This window comes from Hylobates moloch, unplaced genomic scaffold, assembly GCF_009828535.3.
Source record: "Hylobates moloch isolate HMO894 unplaced genomic scaffold, HMol_V3 SCAFFOLD_10, whole genome shotgun sequence".
NCBI lineage: Eukaryota > Metazoa > Chordata > Mammalia > Primates > Hylobatidae > Hylobates > Hylobates moloch.
Genome location: NW_026652285.1, coordinates 81,569,050 through 81,596,205, shown reverse-complemented (window position 1 = coordinate 81,596,205; position 27,156 = coordinate 81,569,050). Strand labels below are relative to the sequence as shown.

The 27,156-nt window shown below is 44.2% G+C and overlaps 1 protein-coding gene across 4 annotated transcripts in view; it reads left to right on the top strand.

Moving 5' to 3' along the window:
* The window catches only part of PTPN3 (protein tyrosine phosphatase non-receptor type 3), a 122,682-nt gene that overhangs the window by 39,505 nt on the left and 56,021 nt on the right, over positions 1-27,156 (top strand). For 2 of the 4 annotated variants that reach the window (XM_032164827.2, XM_032164826.2), the window contains exons 3-10: positions 1,419-1,526; positions 1,603-1,645; positions 4,249-4,327; positions 9,968-10,012; positions 13,443-13,495; positions 20,526-20,646; positions 21,789-21,876; positions 25,441-25,529. In XM_032164827.2, coding sequence (XP_032020718.1) covers positions 1,419-1,526; positions 1,603-1,645; positions 4,249-4,327; positions 9,968-10,012; positions 13,443-13,495; positions 20,526-20,646; positions 21,789-21,876; positions 25,441-25,529 — 626 coding nt within the window. Of the gene's footprint in view, positions 1-1,418; positions 1,527-1,602; positions 1,646-4,248; positions 4,328-9,967; positions 10,013-13,442; positions 13,496-18,627; positions 18,683-20,525; positions 20,647-21,788; positions 21,877-25,440; positions 25,530-27,156 lie in introns of those variants that run through there. The other 2 variants (XM_058445745.1, XM_032164829.2) reach the window with 2 other exon arrangements.

The following is a 27,156-nucleotide window of genomic DNA, read 5'->3' as shown; positions in this document are numbered from 1 at the left end:
CCAACAAGGGGAGCAGCTAGCTTTTTGACATCTGGTAATGTGCAATATGTGGACTGGGTCATTTCTTTCCCCACCTATTGTGATTCTCTTCTGGTGGATGGTGCCCTGGGTAGAAGGAGCAGGAGGTACAAGCACTCTTGGGCAGGAAAGGGGGTATGTTCAGGAAATGGGCGTGTCTCATGTTCCCACACTTCAGACCGAATAATCTGAGGCTGCCCCAAAGAAGTCTGCAGGAGGGGCCTGACAGTTATCTAATTCTCCCAATGCTGGTCACTGTGACCTATTTTCAAGTACATTATTTGCTCTCAGGCACTCAAAAAAAGGATCTACCTTTGCCTGTTCTATACATGGTCTATTTCTGACTCATATTGTCCTTTAGTTAAATGGTTTGTTTCAAAGGATTCCTGCAAAGTCTGCCTGTTAAAGTAGAATTTGCAGTTTTCCAAACACTCCATGCTGTTTGCCATCCCTGGGCCTTTGTGCCGGGCCATCTGATCCAAAGGCCTGTTTTTAGCTCGTGCGCCTGGAGGGGAGGGGTGATGCTTGTCCCTGTTCTCCTCCCAAACCCAGATCAGGGGGTTGCTTCCTCTACGGCCCCAGTTGAGATGACCATTTGTGTGGTCCCCTTGGGTGTCCACTGTGCCTCGACTGTTTCACAGCCCTCGACAGCCTTTGACACTCTGTTACAGCCACTGCCTCCACGGCTGGGGCAGGAAAAGGGAGCTTCTGATGGCCGTGTCCCCATTCCCACACCGTGCCTGCCCCATAAACATGGAGCGGGGAAAGCAATGGAGTCCTGCTCTGAAAAGCGTGTGGTTGAACATGCCCCTCAGCTTCTCACTTCAGATGATGGGAAGGGGAAGCAGGGAGGCAGATAATCCCACAGGGTCGCACAGGCCACATCACTCTGAGGGCATTTTGAATGGCATTTGAGTATTTTTAGCTGTCTTGCTTTAGGCTGTTAGCTGAGAGCTTTCCTTTCCTGGACGTACGCTTCGGTGGCTTCTCCAGGAGTAGGAGCCACAGGTATGTCCTGAGGAGCCAACAGAAACCACCCTGGGGTTAGCATTTCATTGTGGATAATCCACCGGAGGCCACAGGGAATTAACTGATTATGAAAGCTGAGTTTTCCCATTTAGACATTATCACTTGGGAATTGCAGCTAAGGGGGAAGGAAGAAATCTTAGACAATTACATTAAATTCGTATTGTCTTAAATTGTGTTGGTGTCGTTTTTCTTAGCCCTACTTCCCATATGTGCTATGTGGCTTCTTAAAATTTATTAAAGCTTTTCTTGTGGTGGGAAGTGTGTGTGCATAGCATTTCTGAATATTTTAACTCTTTTTTGCCTACAGTAAAGATGTTTTTACCACCAGTTAATTTAAGACTTTTCCCACTTGATAATTTCTTTTGCTCTAGAAACAAGACACTGGCCAGGTTCTTCTGGATATGGCGTACAACCACCTGGGTGTGACTGAAAAGGAATATTTTGGTTTACAGCATGATGATGACTCCGTGGACTCCCCTGTAAGTGCCATTTTTAAAAAATGTGCTGAACTTCTGCACGGTTTGCTTTTATATTTTATGTTTTCTTGTCCAACAGAGATGGCTGGAAGCAAGCAAACCCATCAGGAAACAGTTAAAAGGTTGGTGTGATCTTTTCATTTCAGTCAAACATTAGGTGTTAGTGTATCACAGCCTGTTTCTCCCCTCCAATCATCAGTGCCTGTGACATCTGGTACCTGGAGTTCTGGGTGTCCAGGAGTCATGAGTGAGCCGACTTCTCCCTGTCTGACTTCTGAGTCAGCAGAGATGCTTCCAGATCAGCCCTTTAGGATCTGCCCCAGCTGTGGGAAAGAAGGCGAAAGGTGACAGTAGGCAGCTCAGAGCGAGGGAACCCACATTTCTGTATACAAGGGAAGGAAAAGGAAGGAGGATGGCCTTTCTTAGCCCGATGTGAGAACCAGGGTGGAAGAGACAGACAGAGAGATAGACAAACACAAACACCTCATACTTTCCAACAGCATAGTTGCATTCATGGAAAACCAAGCCATAAGTAGGTAATGTCACCAATATAAAAGATTAAGTCTTCCAAACTACCACTTATCTCTCAGGAGTGGATCCCAGTGCTGCAGTTAACTCCTAGTTGGGTGGCCAGTCAGGCCACACCATAGTCCACCCTCTGCCCTGATCTGCTCTCAGCCTGATGTTCCAACATTGCCAGCATTGTTCCCTTTTATGCCACTCATGCCCCAGACAAACCTGGGTGATATGCAGGGCCTCCCAATGCCTCCCCTCAGTCTGTCCCATCTGCTGGGAATGCTTTTCCCTCCCACTTCCCTCTCTCGAAATCCTGCCTTTCTTCAAGGCTGCTCAGATCTCATTTCCTCTCCTAGAAACTGTGGGTGGCTCCCTCAACATTCTCTTAGATTTACCATTGCCCGTGTTGGGGTTCTGAACGCTCTTGTCCTCATCTGTGTTAATTGCCTTTAGTTCCCTCTCAGAACTGCAAGTTCCTTGAGGTTAGGACCCTTGTTATATTTCTCTCTGCATCCCCAAGGTGCCCAACACAAAAAAAAGTGGCCAGTGCATGGCGGAGTGGAGAAGGGCAAGTGGATTTGCGCACGCAGGTGTGCATACACAGGATGCCCCCCAACACAGACACACACACCTGCCTCAGCACCCAGGCAGGAAGGAGTAGACACAGTGGCCTTCGCTCCCATCTCACTGCTGCCCCCACAGGGAGCCAGATTCTTAAAGTTCTTCCCTCCCATGAGCAGCGACCTCTGTGTTCAGAAGTACCTGTGGGAGCCTCAGGGCCACTTGCAGACAAATACCTGCCTCATCCAAGTCCCCAGGAATGAGTCCACACAAGGCATGAATAGGTGTTGTCATTCATTCTCTCATTAACTCCTGCTTTCAGTGAACGTATCCTGAGCTCAGACTGGCAAGGTGCTGGGCTACGCCCTGGGAATCCAGTCCAGATCAAATTTGCACTCTCCCCTCAAGGAGCCCACAGCCAAGTGTGTAGACAACCCAGAGGTTTCGACATTCTATGACAGTAGTAAGCACACGATAGAGAACAGCCAGAAAGACAAAGAGGCTATGCCTGCAGCGCAGAGATGAAAAGTTTTAGAAGAGGGGGAGGAGAGATGAAGAAGCATCCCAAGGCAGCAGGAGGACATTGTTCTCCCCTGATGTGCAGATTGTCATAGCACCATCCGCTGGTACCTAGACATGTGGACAGGTGTACTCAAGGGCACACCCCCATTAGGGATTCTTTGAACACACGCTACAGATGAAGAAAGAAAGCACTAAAGAGCAGAGAGGGTAGAGGTCAGGATGAACTAAGGTAGAGGAGGAGATCTAGCAGGCTAGTGAGAAGGATTTGAGTTGCGGAGAGCAGGAAAGTGCTCAGTGCCTAGATAGGGCTGGCGGATATTTACTGAGCGATGATGGTGAAATTGACATGAAGAAGATCTCGGGATCTTAGCAGCACAATCTGATCTTCTCCTGTTGCTGTCTCTATGAGAAGAAATGGACTAATTTTATCCACACAAGCAAATTGACTCTAGATGTTGATGCATAAAGCCGTATTTGAATATGTTCATTGTGTGATTTACTAGTATACTAACTTAATATACTTTGCATTAAAAGCATGAGATATTTTCTAGTTTAAAAATGATTTTGAAATGTGGTATAGCAGAATCAAAGATCTCAGTACTCTAATTCTGGTTTTGTCACCAGCTGTGTGACCTAAGGCAAGTCACCTCTTATTGGCTTATCTGTAAAATGGGGCTACCAGTAGCAGCCTAGCCCACTCATAGTCATGGTGGTGTTGAAATGCAGGAATGTACATGAAAATGCTTGAAACGTATAAATGGCTACACAAACGCAGGCTATTATTTCTTTGTAAATTTTGCATAATAATGCTGATTTAAGGATTTTTAAAGTTCCTAATACAGATAACGGAGTACAATGTTTAAACACAGCCCTAAGATAAACGTGTGATAGGAAGTAGATGATAACTCAGTCTGTGCTGATGTTGCATAAATATTTTACTTTTTGAAGACGTGGAGATTTCTGAAACAATCGACTAACTTATATACTCCATGTTTGAAATTAGCCCTTTTATAATGGAAAAAGCTATGGTTGAGTGAAAAAATGCATCACTTATGGAAGAGAAGCAACTTACATACATTGACTTTGTCAAAGGGAAAATTTAATTTGTTTTTGAAAAATGTTGTAGGAGGTTTCCCCTGTACCCTGCATTTTCGAGTAAGATTTTTTATACCTGATCCCAACACACTGCAGCAAGAACAAACCAGGTAACAATATTTTTTTAAAGTTTTCTGTTTAGTATATAAAAATGAGTAACCACTAAAAATGTACTCTTCATTTTATTATTATGGCCAAATAACTTCATTTGGGTGTAACTGCACCAACAGTGATGATCCAAGTAAAAATCTGGGGTGCACGTACTGACATTTTAATCAGCTAATGAGTTTTCAGTCTTGGGCCTGCTTCACTTATCTCCTGATTTGGTGCCATTCCCAGCATACTCCCATCTGCCACCTCCTACCTCTCCCACCTCCTTCCACCTCCCTGGCCTCTCCTGCCTGCTGAACACACTGTGCTCAAAGGACAAAAAGTCATTTTCTACCAATGTAGGCAGGATGTAGAAGACAAATTTGTAAAATAGTCATCCACAGGTCAAATAGCATGATGTCTCTGAAGAGCTAAAGTCAAGGCTCTTGAAGATAACAAGACATCTCTTGTTATAAGAATTTTCTTTCTTTTTTTTTTGTTTTGAGACGGAGTCGCTCTCTTCACCCTGGCTGGAGCGCAGAGGTGCGAGCTTGGCTCACTGCAACCTCCGCCTCCCAGGTTCAAGCGATCCTCCCACCTCAGCCTCCAGAGTAGCCAGGATTACAGGCAGCTACCACCATGCCTGGCTAATTTTTTTTTTTTTTTTTTGTATGTTTAGCGGAGATGGGGTTTCACCATGTTGGCCAGGCTGGTCTCAAACTCCTGACCTCAAGTGATCTGCCTGCCTCAGCCTCCCAAAGTGCTGGGATTATTGGCATGTGTCACCAGGCCAGCTTTGTTAAAAGAATTTTCTATCAGATCCCCAGTTTGCAAGAGTTAGAAAGGAGAGCAGGCTGGATTCAGCTTGTCTTCTCAGTGAATCAGCAAGTACAGGAAATATGTGAACCAGATAAGGGAAAAAGGGCTGTGATAGGAGTTGTTTACCCCTCAGGGCTTGGAGTCTCTCCCAACCCTGGGATGGTACTTGGGTTTTTCTGGGTGTGAGGGACAGAGTATTTGGAATGGAGGAGGAGAGTGTAGCACAAGAAAGTTGTTGCTGTTTTAACACAGACTGCACAAACAAACTTTCCCTCCCCTGTGGCAACGTTAAGCCCTTTTATTATTGATCCATTTATTTTTCTTAGGGAGGGAAGCTATTTCACCAGAAAAAAAGCAATAGATGCTTAGTATTGAATCCTGTTCTACATTCGTCGTGGCCAAAAGACATAATCAAGGAGGCAGCATTAACTCAGACATAGAGTGTGGTCTTGCTTATTTTTTTAGTAGTAATTACATCACATTTTAACTTGTAATATGTTGAAAGGCCAAATATTAATCTGTTACTGTATTTTGCCTTCTTTGTGCACCTCCTCCCTCTACTATAGCAGACATTGGGAATTTGACTGTATTTTTTATTACATTTTAAGCCAATGTCCAAGGTGTCTGGTATGACACATCAGGTGACCACACAGAAGCATGCCCTGTCCTCTTGAGTTTTCCCCACTGTCCTCTGAGTTTTCCCCATACCAGCTGTTTATGCTGGTAGACTGGGGATAGGATAGAAACACTCAGCCCAGCAGGTTACTTCGTAAGCTGATGGACACAGAGCTGGTGATGAAATCTATAAGAATATGTTTGAAATGACCCTACCAAGGTTTCCTCAGGCCAGTACTAAATAACACGCTCTGGGCCAGGCATGGTGGCTCATACTTGTGAGCTTCCCAGCACTTCAGGAACCCAAGGCGGGAGGGTCACTTGAGGCCAGGAGTTTGAAACCAGCCTGGGCCACATAGCAAGACCCTGCCTCTACAAAAATAAAAAAGTAGTCAGGTGTGGTGGTGCATGTGTCAGCATCTCAGGAGGCTAACTAGAAGGATCACTTGAGCCCAGAAGTTCAAGGCTGCAGTGAGCCATGATCAAGCCATGTACTCCAGCCTAAGTGATCAACTGAGACCCTGTTGCAGAAAAAAAAAAAAAGGCTCTGTTGAAGGGATGTGTTAAAAACAACATAATATGTGTGTGTTTACATGTATATGTATCTTTTATATATTATATATAATGTGTGTGATCATATGTACATGTGTACGTGTGTGTGGTTCTAACCAGTGGGTTTTTTAAAAATCACAACTCCATGGTAAAAATATATTTTGTTTCAGAATACAGTACACATATATAAATTAGTGAAGCAAACGTTTTATAAAACTATAGTAAGTACCAAGTACTCTGAAGTATTCTATTCTGTTTTATTTCCTTTTTTTTTTTTTTTTTTTTTTTTTTGAGACGGAGCTCGCTCTGTCACCCAGGCTGGAGTGCAGTGGCGCGCTGTCAGCTCACTATAACCTCTGCCTCCCGGGTTCAAGCGATTCTCCTGCCTCAGCCTCCCGAGTAGCTAGGACTACAGGCACGCGCCATCAAGCACAGCTAATTTTTGTATTTTTAATAGAGATGGGGTTTCACCATGTTGGCCAGGTTGGTCTCCATCTCTTGACCTCGTGACCCACCCACCTCGGCCTCTCACAGGCATGAGCCTCTGTGCCCGGCCTTCCTTTTTTTAAAAACATGCCAACTGTGACCCATTAAATTGATTGTACGACCAACTGGGAGGTTCCAACCCCAAGTCTGGACTGCACTGCCTAAACTAGTGATTGTCACCTGTCTCCTGCCTCCCTGCAACACTAGAGCCCCAGGTTTGTGGCATCCACTGGGCATATTAGAGCCCTCCAGTGGCCGAACTTGAGGGAGAGGATTCCTACAGCCAGTGCAACCCAGGAGTTTGTCTCCAGGGCCCATCCTGGCCATTGGCCATCCACTTCCATACGCTGTGGAAGAGAAGCCCACTTCTCTGGGAGCTGACGCAATCTTCCTGCTGAGCCTTCCTGTCATTTGAGGTACATCGGTGGAAATGTAGGGCATTCGTGATGGAGAGAAGCCTTGGGCACAAATGAAGGCTGCCTTCAGGTGTCCGAAGAGTAGTCATGGGAAAAGGGGAACTAGATGTGCAGGGTCATAGAATTGTGGCCAGTGGGTGGAGGCTACAGGGAGGCAGATTTTAGCGCAGAATGAGCAATAAACAGTGTGTGTGTGTCTCTTCTAAAATTCATGGTTGACAACTGACACCCCACCCCCACCTTCCATCTTAAGAAGGGTGGTATCCCATTGTGGAGTTGAATGTAACTATGACCTTCTGGGATTTAGGCACCAGATTTATCTTACTGCAACAGGAGCCATGGTGGGAGCCAGCCACCCCCATAACTCTTATAGAGCTGGTGGGCCACCAGGACTGCCAGATATATATTTATTTATTTTTGAAACAGGGTCTTGCTATGTTGCCCAGACTGGCCTCAAACTCCTGGACTCAAAGGATCCTCCCTCAGCCTCCTGAGTAGCTGGGATTATAGGCATATACCACCATGCCCAGCTGCCAGATCATCTTATCTTGGACCAGGCTTCTACCATTAATTCACATGCTTTAAAAAAATTTTAAAAATGAAAAAAAAACTTAAAAGATTTTACCTATATTCTTGGAACACAGTTATCTTACCCCAGCTTTGTAGTTCCTGTTTAAGGGAATTCCCTGTGAAGGCACTTTTAGCTCTCAAGAGTCAAAGAAGGTGTATAGAGGTGGTATCTGTTAGTTTTTGTTTGTTTGTTAAGGATCTAGGCAGAGAGGTCATTACATTTTTCTGAAGTTGAGGTCACTGGTGGGGTACCCACAAGAGAGGTCATTACATTTCTGAAGTTAGGCATCCCAAGCATGTCTTCTAAAGAACTATCCTGTATTCTAATTGTTAAATAAATATCTTCTTCATTGTGAGCCTCCACAACTGCTGTTTCTGATAAATTTAGATCATTCTTTGCAGAATTTTATATACTGGCAATCTCAAAACTAGGCTCCTTCAAGATTCCTAGGAAGTCTCCCAAGCTTGGGTTGAGTTCCACTATTCTAGTTTCTTTGTGTATGATGCCATGGGGTTGACTCAGAAACTTTGCTCAATGTATGACAAGGCAGCATTTGGTGAGTGGTGATCTCCACATTTATCTTCTCATTTATATCCCTAGGAAGTCATACTGATTAGCTGAGCTTGTCAGTGAAAGCCCGGATTCACCTTTGGGTTATCTATAACTCTCCTTTCTCTTTTTTCTCTCAGTAGCATTGTAGGAGGAGAGAACACTTAATTCTGGTTGAATGTCAGCTTGGATAAACATAGAAACAAACTAGAAAGAACTGGTGATGTTCTCCTAGGTGGAAAAGATGGAGGTTCCAATACCAAATAGGTGTGAATCAGCAAATGTATGTTATACTGTCTCTCAAGGCCAGGTGTTCAGTACAGTGTAGGTAGTTAATTATAATCAAAGTAATAGTATTAGAGTTACAACATGGATCCTAAGCTTTTTAGCCATTAAACATATATGAAATTTGTAGCATAGTGAGTTTTTTTTATAACATGATCATCCAGGTTAAAATAAGACACAATTGACCTCACATATCCTATCTGAGCTCCGATTTTGTCATCTGTAAAAATGGAGATAGTGGTACCTACCTTACAGAGTTATGAGGCTGAGATAAGAGGGAAAGTTACAAAGTGGTACCACGTACACAGCCCGGAACTGTGCAAATAGGAGGTTGTAATACTGTTTGAAGCATTCCCATCTCAAAAAGCCAGTTCCTTGACCTTTATAAATTTGAAGGAATAATGAAACTGATTTGTTTCAATTGTCAAAATTATTTCTCTCCTGCCCCTGTGCACTTCTGCCCTGTCTGTATTAGATTTCCAGAGGTTTCCCTTTTGTCATCTTGGCCAGACACTGGAATGTCTATCCCGTTTGAATCTGGGTTTAAAAAAGCATGGGAGCTGGTGGCCAAGTGTCACATGTATGCCGCATCCCTAAATAGAAGTCTCCCCAGGGCGCTTCCTGACCTGCGCAATGCTGCCGACGGCCTCCTTTCCCCGCTCCCCAGGCAGAGGAGCAAAGTCACAGGCCGAGGGGCCTGCCACGACTTGCCCACAAAACAGGTCTGGAGTTTGGAAGTTACATTTGCTGGTTGCCCAGAGATGAGTGCAGAATTCAGCTTGGAGGTCCTGGAAACTTCTAGTTTACCGATGTTTATGCTTTTGCTCATGCACCCACAATTCCTGGGACACAGGAGAATGCTCACCTGGGGGTTTGTACCCCAGCCAAGGAGGTGTCTTCACAGACTCCCCTCATTTTAGCAACTTCATGCAGATGGAGCTTGGGTGGATGAATCCCGGCACAGTGTTCAGAACAGTGGCCCTGCCGGTGTGTGGGCGCCGCTTGTGCAGAGCACCCATGGGTTCTGGTCCTCAAGGGCAGGGGCGCTCACTGACAGCGGAACCCACAGCACCAGCCCATCTTTGGTAGGCTGTTTCCACCCCATTCATCCCTGCTCAGCTCTTCATAGGACAGCCTGCGCTGGCAGAAAATTGCCCCCGCCAGTCAAGACGTAGGGCATCAACATGAGCCATCAGTAACGACAGGGCAGCTTTGCAGAGCGTAAGGTAGCACCTGACCTTGGGCCAAAACCGTATTTTTATGTATCTTTCACATGTACAGCTCTTGTCTTTGACTCATCAAACTTTCTTTTTTTTTTTTGCTTATTTCAGTTTGAGTATGAATTAATGAAAACAATTGTTTCATAGGCACTTGTATTTCTTACAACTGAAGATGGATATTTGTGAAGGAAGGTAATGAGAATTTTACATTTTTCTTTTCCTGTTAGACTAGCAAAATTCCTGGTTTTAATCCAATGAGTGTTTATTTCTGGTAACAATATCAAATCTAAACAGAGTGGATGTGGAAAGCATCCTGTACAGCATGAGGCTTTGGACATCTGTTTTTATTATACCTCAGTCTTGTCTGAGAGAGGCTAAGGATTGATAACTTTGTTTCATGTTATTTCGGTTTTATTACAAAGGATGCAGCTATCTTTCTGGTAAAGACCTGAGAAATTTAAAGGGAGGAGGGGACCCAGAATGTACAATGAGCTTCATTCAGGAAGGCCGATCAGGCCTAATTTAGGTCCACTTCTGAGCCCCTTAGTACCCACGGATGACTCATTTTCTCTCTGGGAGGCTTTTTGCTCATCTGCCTGTGATTCCGTGCTTCTTGTGTTACCAAGACCGTCTCAGTAGCTAGAAGGGAGAGGAAATTCCAAGCCAGTGGTCCCTGAGCTGCCTCCTTTTCTTGACTTAGGGAAGAAACTGCAGCAGGTAAACTGGTGGGAGGAGCACAGCTTATTCCCAATCTCTTCACCGCACCCCCAACCCCTGTGAGTTTAGCCCTGGGGAGGAGGGTCTTCAGAGGCTACCAGCGTGCTGTACCGTGAGGGAGTTGGAGTCTCACTGGGGAAATGAGACAGTATCCCATGAAGCAATTAGGAAACGATTAGAACCAATATGGGCAGTAGAGACAACAGTTGTCATAAGATTTGAGGAGCTCCTGCTGGTGTGAGCTAGAAAAGTCTTTGTAGATTGCTGGGATGAGCCAGAACTGGGTTGGGTAGAGAAGTGAGGAGGTGGATTTCCCTGGGCAGTGAGAAGACACCCCACCCCCGACAGTCCCACTTGGAAACCACATGCTGAGAGCTTACAGGAGAATAGAGAGGGCTGTTCGTGTCCTACGTAGGCGGGCATCTTACATCCAGCAGGCAGAAGAGAACTGTTGAAGGTTTTTAAGCAGGAAGGATGTGGCAAGAGCCATATCCACAAAGATAGTAACATTGTGCACAAGGGAAGACTGGAAGAGGCCAGGGGCGGGTCAGTCTGGATAGAAGGGAATGGATAGCCTTCAAGGAAAATATTGTAGCATCCAGGCCAGCGACCTGGGGGCATGGCAGTGAAGTTTGTGGGGAGAGGAGGTGGAAAGTTAGAAGCAAGAGACATTTTGAGGAAAGGATTTCCAGAGCTGTTGACTGTTGAGCACTCATAGAATTATAGAATTCTCATCACTTAGTTCATCCTGCCGTTCAAGGTAGGAATGAGTCACTTCCCCAGCACAGTCTACAGGTCTTCAGGCGTCTGCTTGATCACCCCCAGTGAGGGGGAGCTCACCCTTTCATGAGGCAGCATTTTTACATTTTAGGGTAACTCAAGGTTGAAATTACCGACCCCTCTCCTAGGTCCAGGCTGTCCTTAGCAGCTGCGGAAACCCATTCTCTCCTTCTCTTCTGCACACTTAGTCTCTTCCACAGATAGTTTGCAGTCACCTCTTTATGAGACAGGCACCGAACTACACTGGTCAGGTAAGGCCAGGGCCTTGCCTCCTCAGGAACTTTTAGTCTAATTCTCCAAATAATGGGTTGTCTTCAGTTTTTCTTCTCCAAACAAAATGCCCCTTGTTATTTCCACGTGAGTCAGGGCAAATCTGTTGCAGCCACATCCTGGCTTAGATCTGTGGCTCTTGTCAGGTCCTCACCACCTCTCTGAGGAGAGGGTCTCTGCTACCAAACGCTCCTCAGATGTGGATCAGGCTATTTGTAACTGTGGGTCTTTTGACAGGCCCAGTGGAACATACTGAGCGCTTTTCCTAGGTATCAAATTGTCCCAATTTGTTTGAGCTGTCCATGGTAGCCAGCACTCAAGGTGTCATCTCCTTCTTTCCAAGATGGTTAATCCCGTCTAGGCCCTTCACTCAGCACGTGGAGACTCTAAAGCCCAAAGTGAAAGAAAGGGATGTGTTTAAGAACATGCGGCCAAGTTGAGAGCAGAACAGAGGCTTCTGGTGTTCCCTAGTATGTATTTGGAACAGTTTTTGGAAGGTTTTTCTTTCTGATTTCTTCATAGGATTGCTTCTTCCATCTAGAGGGAACCTCCTCAGCCTCTTTTCTGAGTTGTTCCCCAAATCCCATTCACCTGCTCTTTCTCCAGCACGGACACTGGCTTAGATTTAATCGAACCCCATCTTTTTAGGAGAGCGAATAGCTGATACTCATCCTGTTTCTGCCTATCCTCCCCACGGGCTCTCTAGATCTCCAGATGAACAAACAGAGGTGAGATCCCTGGACCACATCTGTAACCTTGGGGAGATTATTTGCAAGTCCCAGCAGGAACACAGCATCACTTGAGGAACAATGGGCCACATTATCAGAAAGGCGGAGTGATTCACATCTTGGGTACTTCACGGGCTGCCATAGAAACTGTGTTCTCCACTTCCCACTGGGTTGCTGGGAAGAATTTTTAAAGTCCCAGTGGCTCCCAGTGTTGCTGTTAAGGATTCCTCCATTTATCAGAGACCTCCACACCCTGCAAGCCCTCCTTCCTGCCCTCCCCTAACCTGTTCTGCCCAGCAGTGACCCCTGCTCCAGGTCTGCTGGTGAGCTCCTGGGCAGGCCGTGGAGTCTGCAGTTGAATGCAGAAAAGAAAAGGGAGCAATCAGAGTATTCAAAATGTGCCTAAGACAGAGGTGGAGTCATTAGCAGAAACAGGGCACCTGGGAAAGCAGTGAGTTTGAGGAAAGGAGAACAAGGCCAACCCAAGTCCATGATTACTAGTGAATGGCACAAAGACTGAGAGACAGATCACTGAACTCTGTAGATCTTCAGGAGGGCAAACAGATAAAGGAATCCTAAGTCATCATAATTAGTTAATTTAATTAAGGAATTGCAGGTTTTAAAATTCAAAATACCTTTCTACTTGTCCCTCTTAAGAGGATGTTATTATTTTAGAAAGAGGGTAATCAAGAACCAAAGGGTCATTAGAACTCAGGAATTTAGTTAGCCCTATGATGAGTCTCAGGTCTTTACTGGAAAGATTTGAAGGCTGCCCATTGATCTCAGAGTACAATTTTTTTACTTTTTTTTCCCTCTTAGGGATATGAGCCTGACCCTTCTTGACCAGCCAAAACGCTGGCCATCATTAGACCTTTAGTTTCATGGTATTTGTGATGGATATTATTTTAAACATGCAAAGATTTTATTTTTTTTTAATTTTAGTGTGTTACATTTACCTTTACTGTTTGAGATTGATGTGTATCGTGAAGTTGCTTTTGTTACAATTCATGTTGTTTTGCAATGGTTGATCAAAGCAAAGAAAGACATGTGTTATTGCGCATGATCTGTGAATGTTTCAGGCTGTTGTTGGTTCTTGTGACTTTGCTAATATGTTTTTCTCCTGACAGGTTAACCTGCCCTCTTAACTCAGCAGTGGTTCTAGCATCCTATGCCGTACAATGTAAGTCACAAAGGGAGCATTTCACGGATGGACAGGTTGTTCTGATCAGTGTATGGAGAAAGTCACTGGTTCCTCCTGCTTGACCAAGTCCCTCTTCCCCAGGAATCCTGCTGGGCAGCATATCTTTGGCTGTCCAGATATGTGCTTCTACTCAGACTGGCACTCTCCTGTAGCATGGGGATGTTGGATTAAGGAAGGTGGTTAAGGGGAAAGGAGTGAATGAACTGTGGCGTGAAGTTTTCTCCAAGGGAGCCCATCAGACAGTAGACAGCTGTTGCACATTGCATTTTCCAGAACCTTTGCTCAGGCATTTGATCTGATCTTCATAAAAATCCCAGTGGGACAAATATTTGTATCAGTCATCTCTTATACACATGGAAACCTAGACCCAGCTAGGTTAAGAAATTTGCTAGGAGTCACCCTTGCTGCTTGTTTGGTGCTACTCTGAAACACTGCTGGGATCTTAGGAATTTCTTTTTAGAGTTGCAATATAGCTAATGGATTGTATATTGATCTATACCAGTGCTATTCAATAGAAACATAATGTGAGTCATATATACAACTCTTAAGTTTTCTAGTACACTCATTAAAAAAGGTAAAATGAAACAGGAGGTTTTTTATGTTTTATTTAATGCAATATGTTCAAAATATTAGCATTTTAACTTAATATACAAAGTTATTAGCAAGATATTTTACATTTTTTTATACTAAGTCTTTGAAAATCTGTCTGGATTTTACACTGACGGTACATCTCAATTTGGACTAACCGCGCGTGGCTAGTGGCTACCGTATTGGATAGAAAGTCCAGATGGAATTTTCTTCAAGGCTGGTTTAAACTGGAGTAGGAATCCGCTCGTTCAATCAGCAAAACTTTATCGAGGGTATATTCCCTTCCAAGTCCTGTGGGTAGATGCTGGGTAGGCACAATGAAAAGAACGTTTAGCCAGATGAGAGCAAAATGTCACTTTATAGTAGCTAGCTTTGTGGTGGCAATACAGTTCATCAGCATAGTACTCAGGTAGAGCCATTTGCAGCTCAAGACCTAAGAAATCTCCTCTACCTTCCCATAAGCCCAAACCATCTTGGCCTATTACCCTGTTGACCTACTGTGTGATAGACAATTAAGGCAGCAAGATGATCAGGTCTGAGGGCAGGCACTGGCTGAACTACACACCCTGCTCTGGTCTCAGAACAGGCGTAATAGCAAGAGAAGGCTGACAGGGACTGCTGAGGTGGCCCTAGGTCTGCCTATTTCCCTACCAGCAAAGAACAGAAATGAAGGAGGTGAAGAGCAAGGTGGCTGGGCCTGCAGCTTACCCACACACCTGCATGGAACCAGGAAGTGGAGGGTGGGGGACATCAAAGATGACCACCTGTGACCCTATTCACGAGTAAGACGAGTACCAGAGTTAGTCTCTCCATCGATCCTGCAACTCCTCCTCCCCTAGTGGGAAGCTCAAAACAGGTGAATGGGCCTGGGTGAATTTGAACCTTCCCTTCTCCCTACAATATACCTGGGACAGGCTCGGCCATTTCACATCCATATGGGAAGTGGCATGGTCACCAGTCAGCTTGTATTCTTATGATCTCTAGATCTTGTGAACTCTGTCTCTGCCAGGCCAATCAGCTGAGGACACTGAGCTTCCCCATGTCTCAGAGCAAGTTTGATGTTCACAGCCTGAGCTTCAGGTTTATGAGACAGGAACACTAACTAGAATATAGGCATATTCAGTTTAAATCCTGGCATCCCTGGCCAGGTGTGGTGGCTCACGCATGTAATCCCAGTATTTTGGGAGGCTGAGACGGGAGGATCCCTCGAAACCCAGAGTTTGAGACCAGCCTGGGTATTATAGTAGGACCCTGTCTCTACAAAAACTGAAGAATTAGCTGGGCATGGTGGCATGCACCTGTAGTCCTAGTACTTTCTAAGGCTGAGGCAGGGGGATCACTTGATCCCAGGAGGTCGAGACCAGCATGGGCAACACTGTGAAGCCCCATCTCTACAAAAAATAGAAAAATTAGCTGGGTGTGGTGGTGCGGTGCCTGTAGTCCCAGCTACTAGGGAGACTGAGGGGGGTGTATCTGTTGAGCCCCAGAGGTTGAGGCTGCAGTGAGCCATAATCATGCCATTGCACTCCAGCCTTTGTGACAGAGTGAGACCCTGTCTCAAAACAAAACAAAAAAAATACTAATGTCTCTGGTGGCCAGTTATGTGGGATTGCCTCTCTGAATCTTGGTTTTCTCACCTGTAAAATTGAAGTGACGAGTGATTTAAGACAGCTCTCAATATGGCTACTTGATTCAAATTAAGCAATAATGTGAAGGTGATCTGTAACTAAAAATTCTTTATTGTTGGACCATCCCTGGCTGAGTCATTGAGAACTGGACTGGAGCCATATACCTAGGTCTTGCCTTTTCCACTTGTACCTGCCCGACTTTGAGCTTCCCCAGACCTCAGTTTCATTACCTGACCCATGAGGATAATAAGTGTCTCCTTCAAGGGTTGTAGTGAAGATGAAATGAGTGACTATATATAAAACTGTTAGAATAGTGCATGCCACGTGGCAAGTGTTAGCTCTTACTGTATTTTCATGTCTGCCCAGAAGAAAGCTGTCAGGGAATTGCCTGTTGTAAACAGTAAATTCCATTTAGAGTAAAATTTAAAAAGCAAATAAAGAACTCTATCCCAGGCTTCAGGAGTCAGGTTCCCTTCTGCAAAGAACTGATAGAATGGGGGCTAATGAAGTTGTGGGCACCTAAAAAGTACAAACTGGCTTCAATAGAAATAGTCACATTACTATCATGCTAATAGAATCATGGCTTATCAGGCAAGCAGTTTTAAGTATAAGCTTTTATCCCTCCACCCTCAATAAATATATATATTGCAGAGCATACATTTCTTTAAGATTAATACTTGTGCCAGGCGTGGTGGTTCACGCCTGTAATCTCAGCACTTTGGGAGGCTGAGGCAGGCGGATTGCTTGAGCCCAGGAGTTTGAGACCAGCCTGGGCAACATGGTGAAACCCTGTCTCTACAAAATATACAAAAATTAGCCAGGTGTGGTGGTACACCCCTGTAGTTCAAGTTACTGGGGAGGCTGAGATGAGAGGGTTATTTGAGCCCTGGAGGTCAAGGCTGCAGTGAGCCATAATTGCATCACTGCACTCCAGGCTGGGCAACAGAGTGAGACTCTGTCTCAAAAAAAAAAATTAATTATTGTATATGAAATTACTGGATCAAAAGGTACACCTACATTTTATGATATATTTTGCTAAATTCTTCCAAGAGGGGCATCTAATATAAGTCCTCACTGTGACCAGCTAACCAAAAGCACATTTTCTTATTACATAAAAAATAAAGTCCGGCACAGTGGTTTTCACCTGTAATCCCAGCTACTCGAGACGCTGAGGTGGAAGGATTGCTTGAGCCCAGGAATTAGAGGCTGCAGTGAGCCATGATCATGCCACTGCACGCCAGCCTGAGCAACAGAGCAACCCCATCTCTTAAAAAAAAAAAAAAACAAGTGATCTGCAGGTAAAGTACCCGAAAATACACAATGATGGAAAATTGTTAATGGCCTGTCAAAGCTTTATGAGGCTCAAAGAATAAAGTATATTTTTTGGAATATATGTTTATTCCAGAATGTTCACTGCACCTGTGCCACATAGAGGTCTGTACCAGCCTCGGGGTGCACAGATGGATAAAACACACTGCTCTCCCCAAGGAGTCTACAGCCTGTAGGGAGACAGATGTCGATGATACTAGCAGTGGAGATGGCCACCGGGGATGCACTTCATCCTGCTTAGGGAGGGGGGAGAGCATCTGGAAAACGTCCCAGGAATGACCCCTGAGAACCGCCTCTAAGATCAGGTTGGAGTTGAATGAATAGCAGGTAAAAGTCTTTCCAAGTACAACAGCCAGGCAGCTTGAAACGCTGTACTTTGGAACCTGGGATATACCGTCTCTTTGCTGCAAAACATAAAATATTATCAACCAGAAGAAAGCATGGAACTTAAAATGACAAGGTATTTCCCACATAAGCACTTCCTTTTTTGTTTGCTGTAATTAGCTTTTGCATGTGTTGCTTTCTCACAGATAGGAAAATGGATTACTTAGGAGTTTGGAGCATATAGTATAGTAAGTAGGTAAGAGTAGGGACCGTGGTCAGAGTCTAGCCTCCAGATTAGCAGCTGAGCAACAGTGGCAGGCCCCTTTGGGTCTGTTTCCTTATCTGTTTAGTGGGGATAAAAAGCATTGCCTATATCACAGTGTTATGAGTAACAAGTGGGATGATGTCATTGAAATCGATGTGAAACCACCCAGTGTTTTGCAAATGTTTATCACTGTTTAACTTTGTTTCCCCCTAGTGGTTAGCACAGAGCTTTGCACAGAGTAGCCGCTTAGGATTTAAAGGGAAAACCACCCCACAGGGAGGCTCATTGGTTATGTTCGAAGTTCAGAACATTTGTCAGCAACTTGCCTAAAGAGAGAACCTTGCTGTTCATGTTCGCAGGATGATACCAGGGATGGGACTGTTAACTGGTATGATGGATAACCTTGTTGGGATCCAGGAGGATCTCCATGAGCTAATGAAACCAACAGAGTAAAGGTTCATAGGACTCTACTTTGAGGATCAGGAAAAGTCATTTACAGCATTTGGTTGGCCTTTGGGGACATGATTGCTGTCATCAAATGGCCAGCAGTGGCTCACAGGCCTGGCAGGCAGGCTGGTGGGGTGGTAGGAGCACTAACTGGGGTTCGGATCACCTGGGTTCTGATCTTGACCCTGTCCTAAAGGTCTCTTTTCTTTTCCAGACCGCAATTTCTTCACTCTTAACATGAAGGCTTTGAAGGAAGTGATTCTAATGCTTTCTAGCACTTTCCTCATTGGGCATGCTGTGTCAGGACATTTAAATGATTCCCTGTGAATGCACTATGTACGCTTAACCCTGCACAAACTCACCAGCCACGTAGCCTTGACATTTCTTTCCACAACTTGGCCACATTTGGCTGGCCTTAACAGCCTCTGGTCTAACTTGACCAAGTCTGCATGCATTGGTCACTTGGCTCTCTGCCCTTTTCCCCTTCCAGAATTGAACTTTGCATCAGCCTCTGTACCGATCAGTTCTGAGCACCCAAATTTCTGAGCACCTACTGTGTGTCATGCCTGGTGCTGGGCCCTAAAGGTGAGTCTGACCTACTCCCAGCACTTGAGGCACAGTGTAGGAAGGAAACAGATCCCTTCGTTATGGTGTGGATCTCAAAAGAGCAGCCCTGTGGTGTGAGGGCAGTTAGGTGAGCAAGGCTGAGTGAGACATAACCTTTGCATCTGCCCTTTTTTTTTCCCTTTTTTGAGACAGAGTCTGGCTCTGTCACCCAGGCTGGATTACAGTGGCACAGTCTCAGTTCACTACAACCTCTGCCTTCCAGGTTCAAGCGATTCTCATGCCTCAGCCACCCAAGTAGCTTGGATTAAAGCCATGCGCCACCACACCCAGCTAATTTTTGTATTTATACTAGAGATGGGGTTTCACCACGTTGGCTAGGCTGGTCTCAAACCTCTGACTGCAGGTGATCCACCCGCCTTGGCATCCCAAAGTGCTGGGATTACAGGGGTGAGCTACCGTGCCCGGCCACATTGCCCTTTCAACTTTATGGTGAAATTCACCCAAGCAGCTACCTGTCTCACTCACTTCCCTTCTGAGATTGGCCACAAAGTATCACCATATCTTTCCCATACTCTGCCCTTGTAACAGAGAAGGACTTACTTGATTTGGAAATCTTTGGTGTTGAATTGAGAGTCGTCAGGAGACTCCTGGCATTGCAGCGAGCTGCAGGAAGAAATTCATTAAAATATTTGGAAAGATCAGGGCTAATTTTTTTTTTAAAGATGAAGTAGAAGCTTTTTTTTGTTTTGTTTGTCAAGAAAATGGAATACGAGATCAGTTGCCCCATTAGAGCTAGAGATTATCTTCTCAATTCTGTTTTTAGACAAATGGGAAAACTTTGTGGAGAAGGGAAGTGGATGTCCTCAGGTCCCGTAAGCCTGGTCCTTGGCTCTTCACCTGGTGCCATCCTTCTTGCCAGTTTCCTCAATGGTCCAGACACCCAAATGGTTTGAGTCCTTGAGGTAGCCATGGACACTTGTACAGGTTGAGCACTGCACAACTGTCAAGAATGCCCATCACATCATAGGCATCAACAATTCAATTCACATTGGCAGACAACAGTCAAGGGTCTCAAGGGAGCAGTATCATTTGGCCCAGGGGCTAGTCTGGAAGTCACCCTTCCTTTTCCCTCTGCACCTGCAGGTCCCTAGTGTGATTCCCCTGAGAGCCCCAGAATCTCTCTTCATATCTTCTGACTCCCCTTAGAATATGTCTTTCTCCATAGGAACTTTGCTGTTGCCTGAGCCCTGACCATTCGGCCCCACTCCCACCCCCCCCTTGTCCCTGTGGCCTCTGAGCACATCCTGGTCCCCTTTCTGCCACACCTCCCTGAATCCCAGGGGATGGGGTCAGGATGTGGAGAGTGGTCAGGTCGGCATGGCCTCCCTTCTGCCCATACCCAGTTTTTAGAGCAGATTGGTCCAGTGTTATGGTAACCTTGGGGTATGGCAGAGAAAGCCTGCACCGTGCATGGCATGTGGATTGTGGCATTTCCCCCAGTGGGTTCTCTTTATCCAGTGGCATGAGTGCAAACTGCTGTGCTGACCACAGTGTATGGAAGAGGTGTGGGATTAGAACAGGGCCTAGGTTCAAACACTGTCTCCCAATTTTCTCCCTCTGTGTCCTTGGGAAGAATGAGAATTTGATTGGATCATGTGTGATAATATCTTAGCTCATAGTGAAGGTTCAGATAAGTGTGGAATCTGGAGCTAGTGAGAAGCTTCAGTTCATGTGGTGCAGAACTTACCAGAAGAGTATTTCTAATTAATGTTATTCTGATGATGCTGTAGATGCTTATAAATACAAACCATATTAAAAAGGCAAAACTAATTATGATTTTCCCCTTCTTCTGTCTTGATAGCTCATTTTGGAGACTATAATTCTTCCATACATCATCCAGGCTATCTTTCTGATAGTCAGTTTATACCCGATCAAAATGATGACTTTTTAACAAAAGTCGAATCTCTGCATGAGCAGCACAGGTGAGGGGGGCTGGGGTGGCCTACTTTGGGCACTTGGGTTGGGTATTTTCAGACATCATATCCCTTTGTGTTTGATGCAGCCTCTTTCTTTTGTGCATGAATCCTCTTTCAAGATGTCGGGGGTTTTTGAACCTTTGAGCTGGTATGGTGGCAGATATATTTGGCATAACTAGCATTTCTGTAAAGTGTAAAATCCAGTAAGAGTTTAGGGTGATAGCTGCTGCATCCTTTTCAGGATGTCATTGAAATCAGTAAATTCCTGAAGGAAATGCCCATTTTGAAATCTGATTGCCCCTCCAATGGACTGTATCAAGGTTAACCTCTTAGCAGTTTACCACATTTAATAAAACAAGCTGTTCCTTCAGGTCTTGTTAAACAGACAGACAGATGGACGTACAGTGCTGACCAGTCTCCTGTGTTCAGTTCATGAAAAGTGCCCTACATCCAAGTAGGGAGCACGAGTCTTCTGCAGTTGCCCCTGCATATTTGTTGCGAGCCTCAGCTCCAACACATATGCCCAATTCTGGCTGCTCTTCCCCTCCCTCGTTTTACTTAAAGCTACAGCGGCAGCAGTGCAGTCCAGGTCAAATAAAGGCCACCCTGACCAAGAAGGCCAGCTCTCAAGGGGCTGCTCTCTTCTTGGGAACTCCATAAAAACAAAGGCCAGGCAACCAAGTGTCCTTTCTAAGAAGGCATTGCCAAACCTCTCTCCCAGAACTACTCCCAGGGCAGAAGTCAATGTCCTAAAATAGTACAGGGCCAGTGGTGTTTGAAAGTTTGAGGCCACTGCCAAAAGAAGAGATAAAGGCAGAGAGACCTAAAGATTCCCTACTAATTAGCAACTTGGAATAATTAGGGCAGGGATTCTGAAAGGTAACAGTCTTCTCCATCTGAATATTGAGAGCCCACTAAAGGGGAAGTATTATTTAATTTAAAAACGAGAGGGTTAGAGGGAGTCACATTCAATGGATAAGAAGAAAAACTTGCTTTAGTAGAATTTAGCGTTATATTGCTTAAGATTGATAACAAATGGCATTTAATAACCTTACAGAAATGGTATCAAATGTTCTAGATTTTTTAAAATTGGATTTAATATCCTCTCTTTATTGGATGAACTCTGCTTTTTGTCTTTTCTTCTGTAGTGGGCTAAAACAATCAGAAGCAGAATCCTGCTATATCAACATAGCGCGGACCCTCGACTTCTATGGAGTAGAACTGCACAGTGGTAGGGTATGTATTCTTGTTATGTCTTGGCTCAAACATTATGTTTTTATTTTAATCTCTGAGGGTTTGAAAACTTCTGTGATGAAACTATTTCTTTTTCATTATAACAGGATTTTTTAAAAGATATTTGGACGGTTTATTAAGTAATGCTGAATTTTTTGTTGGTCATTTGTCCAGTTGCTTTTTTTTAATGTTTGCTTTTGTACTTGAAGACTTTTTCCTTTTGAGGGGTTAGGGGACTAGAAACTGGTAATTTTCGTAAGACCATTTTATATTATGGTTTTAAAAGGCAAAAAATAGGTATAAATTCATTTTTCAGGTGACAGTTTAAGGAGCCAAGATTTCTACTACTTAATCTCAAGTGTTGCTCAAATTGGAGCTAGTTACTCAAATGTGATAGTTTTTTTAAAAAGATTATGGTGATTTGATTGTGAAAATCAATAAATATTTGAAATTAGTTGTGGCTATTTTAATAGGATTTACTAACATCTGTCATCTGCCAAGCAATTTCTATGCACCAGTGGATTATTTCCTTTGGTAATACCATGAGTTCCATATGTTATCATTAACCCCATTTTACAGATGGAGAAACTGATACTCAGGGACTTAACCGAGGTCACATAGCACACAAGTTGTAGCTTCAGCACGTGACCCCTCACTGTCTAATTAGCATCTGACCTTTGAGCAGTGGCATACGTTTTCTACCTGTGATTGGTCCGCATCATATCCAAAAGGAAGCAAAAATTAATTGAGCACCTACTGTATACTAGCCTTTATCCAGATGCTTTCATATGAGACCATAAGGTCTCACCTTGGGATCATAGAAAACTTGTGAAATCGACATTCTAGTTATCCCCGTTTTATTGATGAGAAAACTGAGGCTCATAGAGATTGAGTAAATGATCAAATTTTAAATCTATGTATTTTCATAGTTTATAGAAACACTTTCATTTATTTTTGTTTCACTTCGGTCCCTTGACAGTCCTGTGAGGTAGCAAGTTGTGATATAGGAAATAAGGAAGGAAAATGGTGTTAGATCTTACAAAACATCAGCTTTAGGACTTGACCTTTCATCTTTATTCCATTTGCAAATAATATTTTATCTTAGATAGAATGTTTCAGAGAACTTTAATCGTTTGTGAAGTAGGACTTTATATCTGCCTGAGTTGGGCTGTGCTCTCCCACCCCAAGAACTGTCAGTGAAATGACCCTCAAGGGCTGTGAGGCCAGATGATACCTGCGTGGCAAAGACCCCCAAGGTATCAGAGGGGGGTTGGTCATACTAGGCTGTTCTACATGAACTAAAAACCCCTAAATCTCCATAGCTTCGTATCATAAGGTTTATCTTTCAGTAATTCAAAGCTTGCATTGAGTCCAGGAGTCTTCCAGGGCAGCCCCCCACCCCATCCATTGCAATAACTTAGCAGTCAAGGCTGCTTCCATGTCATGGCTGTCTTTCCATGTGGCCTCCATGTTTGTCACAAGGGAACAGGAAGCTGCAAGGTTACACACCAGCTCTTAAATGCTTCAGCCCAAAAGAGACATACATTCCTCCTGCTCAGAGCACAGTGGCCAGAACTAGTCACCGAGCTCTGCCCTCTGCAAGGGGAGCTGGGAAATGTGGGGTTGGGCCTGGGAATTGAGTGGACAGTAACTGCCTGTGCTGCAGGGGTTGAGGTGCATACTGAAAGACCACAGGATTAGGAGATTTGAGACCTGGTCTTTGGCCCACCCAAACCATTCGTTTCCTTGTTCACTCAATTTTGATTTCCTTTGCTAATTTGCTCTGTCACACCTGCTTCATACTCCCTCTGTTGTGATCTCAAGTATCATATTTAAATGCAATTCTACCCTTCATCAAGCAAATTTGGTTTTGTTATAAGCATGTGATTTCTGTTGGGTACTGATAGTGAATACTGTCTGGACTTTCCACCATAGCAGCACTGTTTTGTTTGTCCAGTTTCTCTAACTCTGTGTTCACATTGTGGTTCACAAATGATTTGTCCCACGGCAAAGGGGAATGGACGTTCCTTATGTCTTCCACATGCCAAACTCTATTCTAGAAGCTCCATATGCCAAGCCCCCTTCTAGGTTTTCATCTTCTCTCATTTCAGCCAGATGAAAACCCTTCGAGGTGGGTTCTATCATCTTTATTGTACAAGAAGAAAAATTGAGTCTCAGGAGCCCAAAATTATACAACTAGCAGGTGCCAGACTGAAGGTTCACACTCAGTTGTAACTGACTCAGACCATGCCCCTTCTTTATAATTACTAGTATCTGGGTCAGGCACAGTGGCTCACGCCTTTAATCCCAGCACTTTGGGAGGCCAAGACAGGAGGATCCCTTAAGCCCAGGAGTTCAAGACCAGCCTAGGCAACATAGTGTGACCCCATCTCTACAAAAATATAAAAAATTAACTGGGCATGGTGGCACATGCCTGTAGTCCCAGCTACTTGGGAAGCTGAGGCTGGAGGATCACTTGAGCCCAGGAGGTTGAGGCTGCAGTGAGCCATGTGTGCACCACTGCACTCCAGCCTGGACATCAAAGCAAGACCCTGTCTCTCAGAGAAAAACCACACAAACAAAAACCAAGTATCTGATTGGGAAAACAAGAAGGTAAATGACTCAATAGGAGGAACTGTTTTATTTTTAAATTTTATTTGTACTCACCTTGTTCTCAAACTTTTGAAACAGCTTGTAGCAGCCGTGTCTTCTGTATCCTCACTGTCCACAGCAATGCCTAGCACTTAGGCTCGTATAAATGTTGGATACACTGGATTTAGAAACAACGCTTTTTTTTTTTTTTTTTTTTAAAAAAACAGGGTCTCCCTCTGTTGCCTAGGCTGGAGCATGGTGGCACAATCACGGCTCACTGCAGCCTCAAACAGCCTCAACTTCCCAGGCTTAAGCAGTCCTCCCACCTCAGCCTCCTGAGTAGCTGGGACTACAGGCGTATGCTACCACACCCACCTAATTTTTTGTATTGTTTTGTAGAGAAGGGTTTTGCCATGTTGCCCAGGTTGGCCTCAAACTCCTGGGCTCAAGGGATCCACCCTCCTTGGCCTCGTAAAGTGCTGGGATTATAGGCGTGAGCCACCTCACCCAGCCAACATTTATTTCTTAAGTACATTTAGAGTCAGCAGTTCTACACGTATACATTTTCATCATCATTTCAAAATAGCTAAAGCCTTTACAGTAATGGAAATTGAGATTTGCAAAAAGCTTTGCAAAGGGGTGAGGCCTTTCTGATTTAGTGCTGATTGTTGAAAATTTAAAGCTTGAGTGTTCATGTAAATGATTCCATGGAATGAGTGGGCTTATTTGGTAACTTTCTAGACCAGTGGCACCCACATGTTGCTTGACAGGCTGTGTTCACTTTAGAAGAATTTGGTACTTAGTACTTGGATCTTAAGTATCTGTTAAGTGGGGCTTTTTGCCTCTTTTCAGTAGCATTTTCCTGTTTGGAGCCTATGCATATTACTATTTTTAACAGCGCGGGTGCTTTAAAGTCACCAGAGGGCATAAGCATGACTGTAACACGCTGTGGATCTGAGATCTTCCTTTTTACAGGATCTGCACAATTTAGACCTAATGATTGGAATTGCTTCCGCGGGCGTTGCTGTGTACCGAAAATACATTTGCACAAGTTTCTATCCTTGGTAAGTGCAAACAGTTCTCATTATTTTCTGAATCATGCTTTAAAAATATGCCGAACAAAAGTAATGTTACCTCCCGTTCTAAACGTTTATTTCTAAAGAAAGGATAGAGAGTGCCCCCCAAGTTTTAACCTCTGACCTCTAAATTTGATGCAGATTTGGTACTTAGGAAAATTTGAGTTTAGTTTTCATTAGCATTCCCCTCCCCCAACTCACCCTGTGGTTTGGGATACTCTGGAAACCTAGTGAATAAAATGGCACAGACAGGCCTTGGCATTAAGGAATTTTTCCCGGGCAGTGCATTGGTCCGAATTCAGGGAAGAGCTTTCTCTGGGCAGGAACCATCGTTTCAGTTCTGTTCCTCGGTTATTAACTGAACCTTTACCAAGTGTCCAGCTCTGTTCTAAACTCTAAAGATACCCAAAGACGTGTACAACTGAGTGCTTGCCCTCTGAGCTCACGGGCCTGGTGGGAAGAGACCTGTAGGCCAGCCTGTCCCACATTACTCATGAGTGGAACTGAATTTTGGAGAGAAGTTTGAGTTTAATGTGCCAGGCAACAGGGAGCTTTCTTAGGGGAAACACCACCAAAATAATACCATCTACATAATGGTAACATGATGGTGCAAGGAATGGGGGTAGCACACATCGCCAGGAAGGTAGAGGAGGGTGAGTGCCGCAGACGGCAGGAGATGCAGATGGAAAAGGACAAACGGGGAAAAAACATGGAGTTTTGGCAAAACAATGGCAGCAAGGAAGGAAGTTAGGGAATGGGGATAAGAGAAGATTTGGTGCCAGGTATGTGCCACACACAGTTTGACCTTTGACATCTAAATCTGCTCCCCAACTTGGGAACATAGAATTTCATTACCTGAAACACAAAGATGTTCATCACAGCATTATTTATAACAGGAAAAAAACCTGTAAGTAACTTAAGTAAAATTATGACGTATTATATAATAATATATATTAATGAGTTAATAATGTACTCTTGTTATATAATCTATATTATATACAATAGAATAATATATTACACATAAATATATAATTATATATAACAAAATTGTTATTAATAGCAGTAATTCTTATTGCATGCTTACTGTGTCCAAGTCCTGTTACTGTGTATTTTCTTTGATTTATCTCCTTTAAACTCCAGATAGGCACTATATAGGTTATTATCCCCAGTTTCACAGTGGAGGAAACAGAGGTACAAAGAAGTTAAGTAAGAACCTGTCCAGAGTGACACAGCTAATAATCAGAGTAGTTGAAACTCACATCAGAGTCTAGCTCCAGAGCCTGGACTTTTGTTTCAACACTAAAAATGGTATTTGTAGGAAAACGCTTAAGTAGCATACATACTTAATAGATGCTGTTCAGTTAAGTTTCAATATATCTATTTTCCAAAACCAAAAAATGTGACAGCCCTGTTCAATTTGACACTGAAATCAGTGTAACAGATAGCAGGATCTTCTCTCCATCTTTCATTCACCTCATCTCTGTTAGAAGCCCCTCAGAGGAAGCAAGAAACTCCAGCCTGCTTGGTGGGCTGGGGTGTGCCCAGGCAGCTCTCTGGCCCACTCAGGACTAAGATCAGGCTAAGCAGAGGGCACAATGGGCACATGGCTCATTTT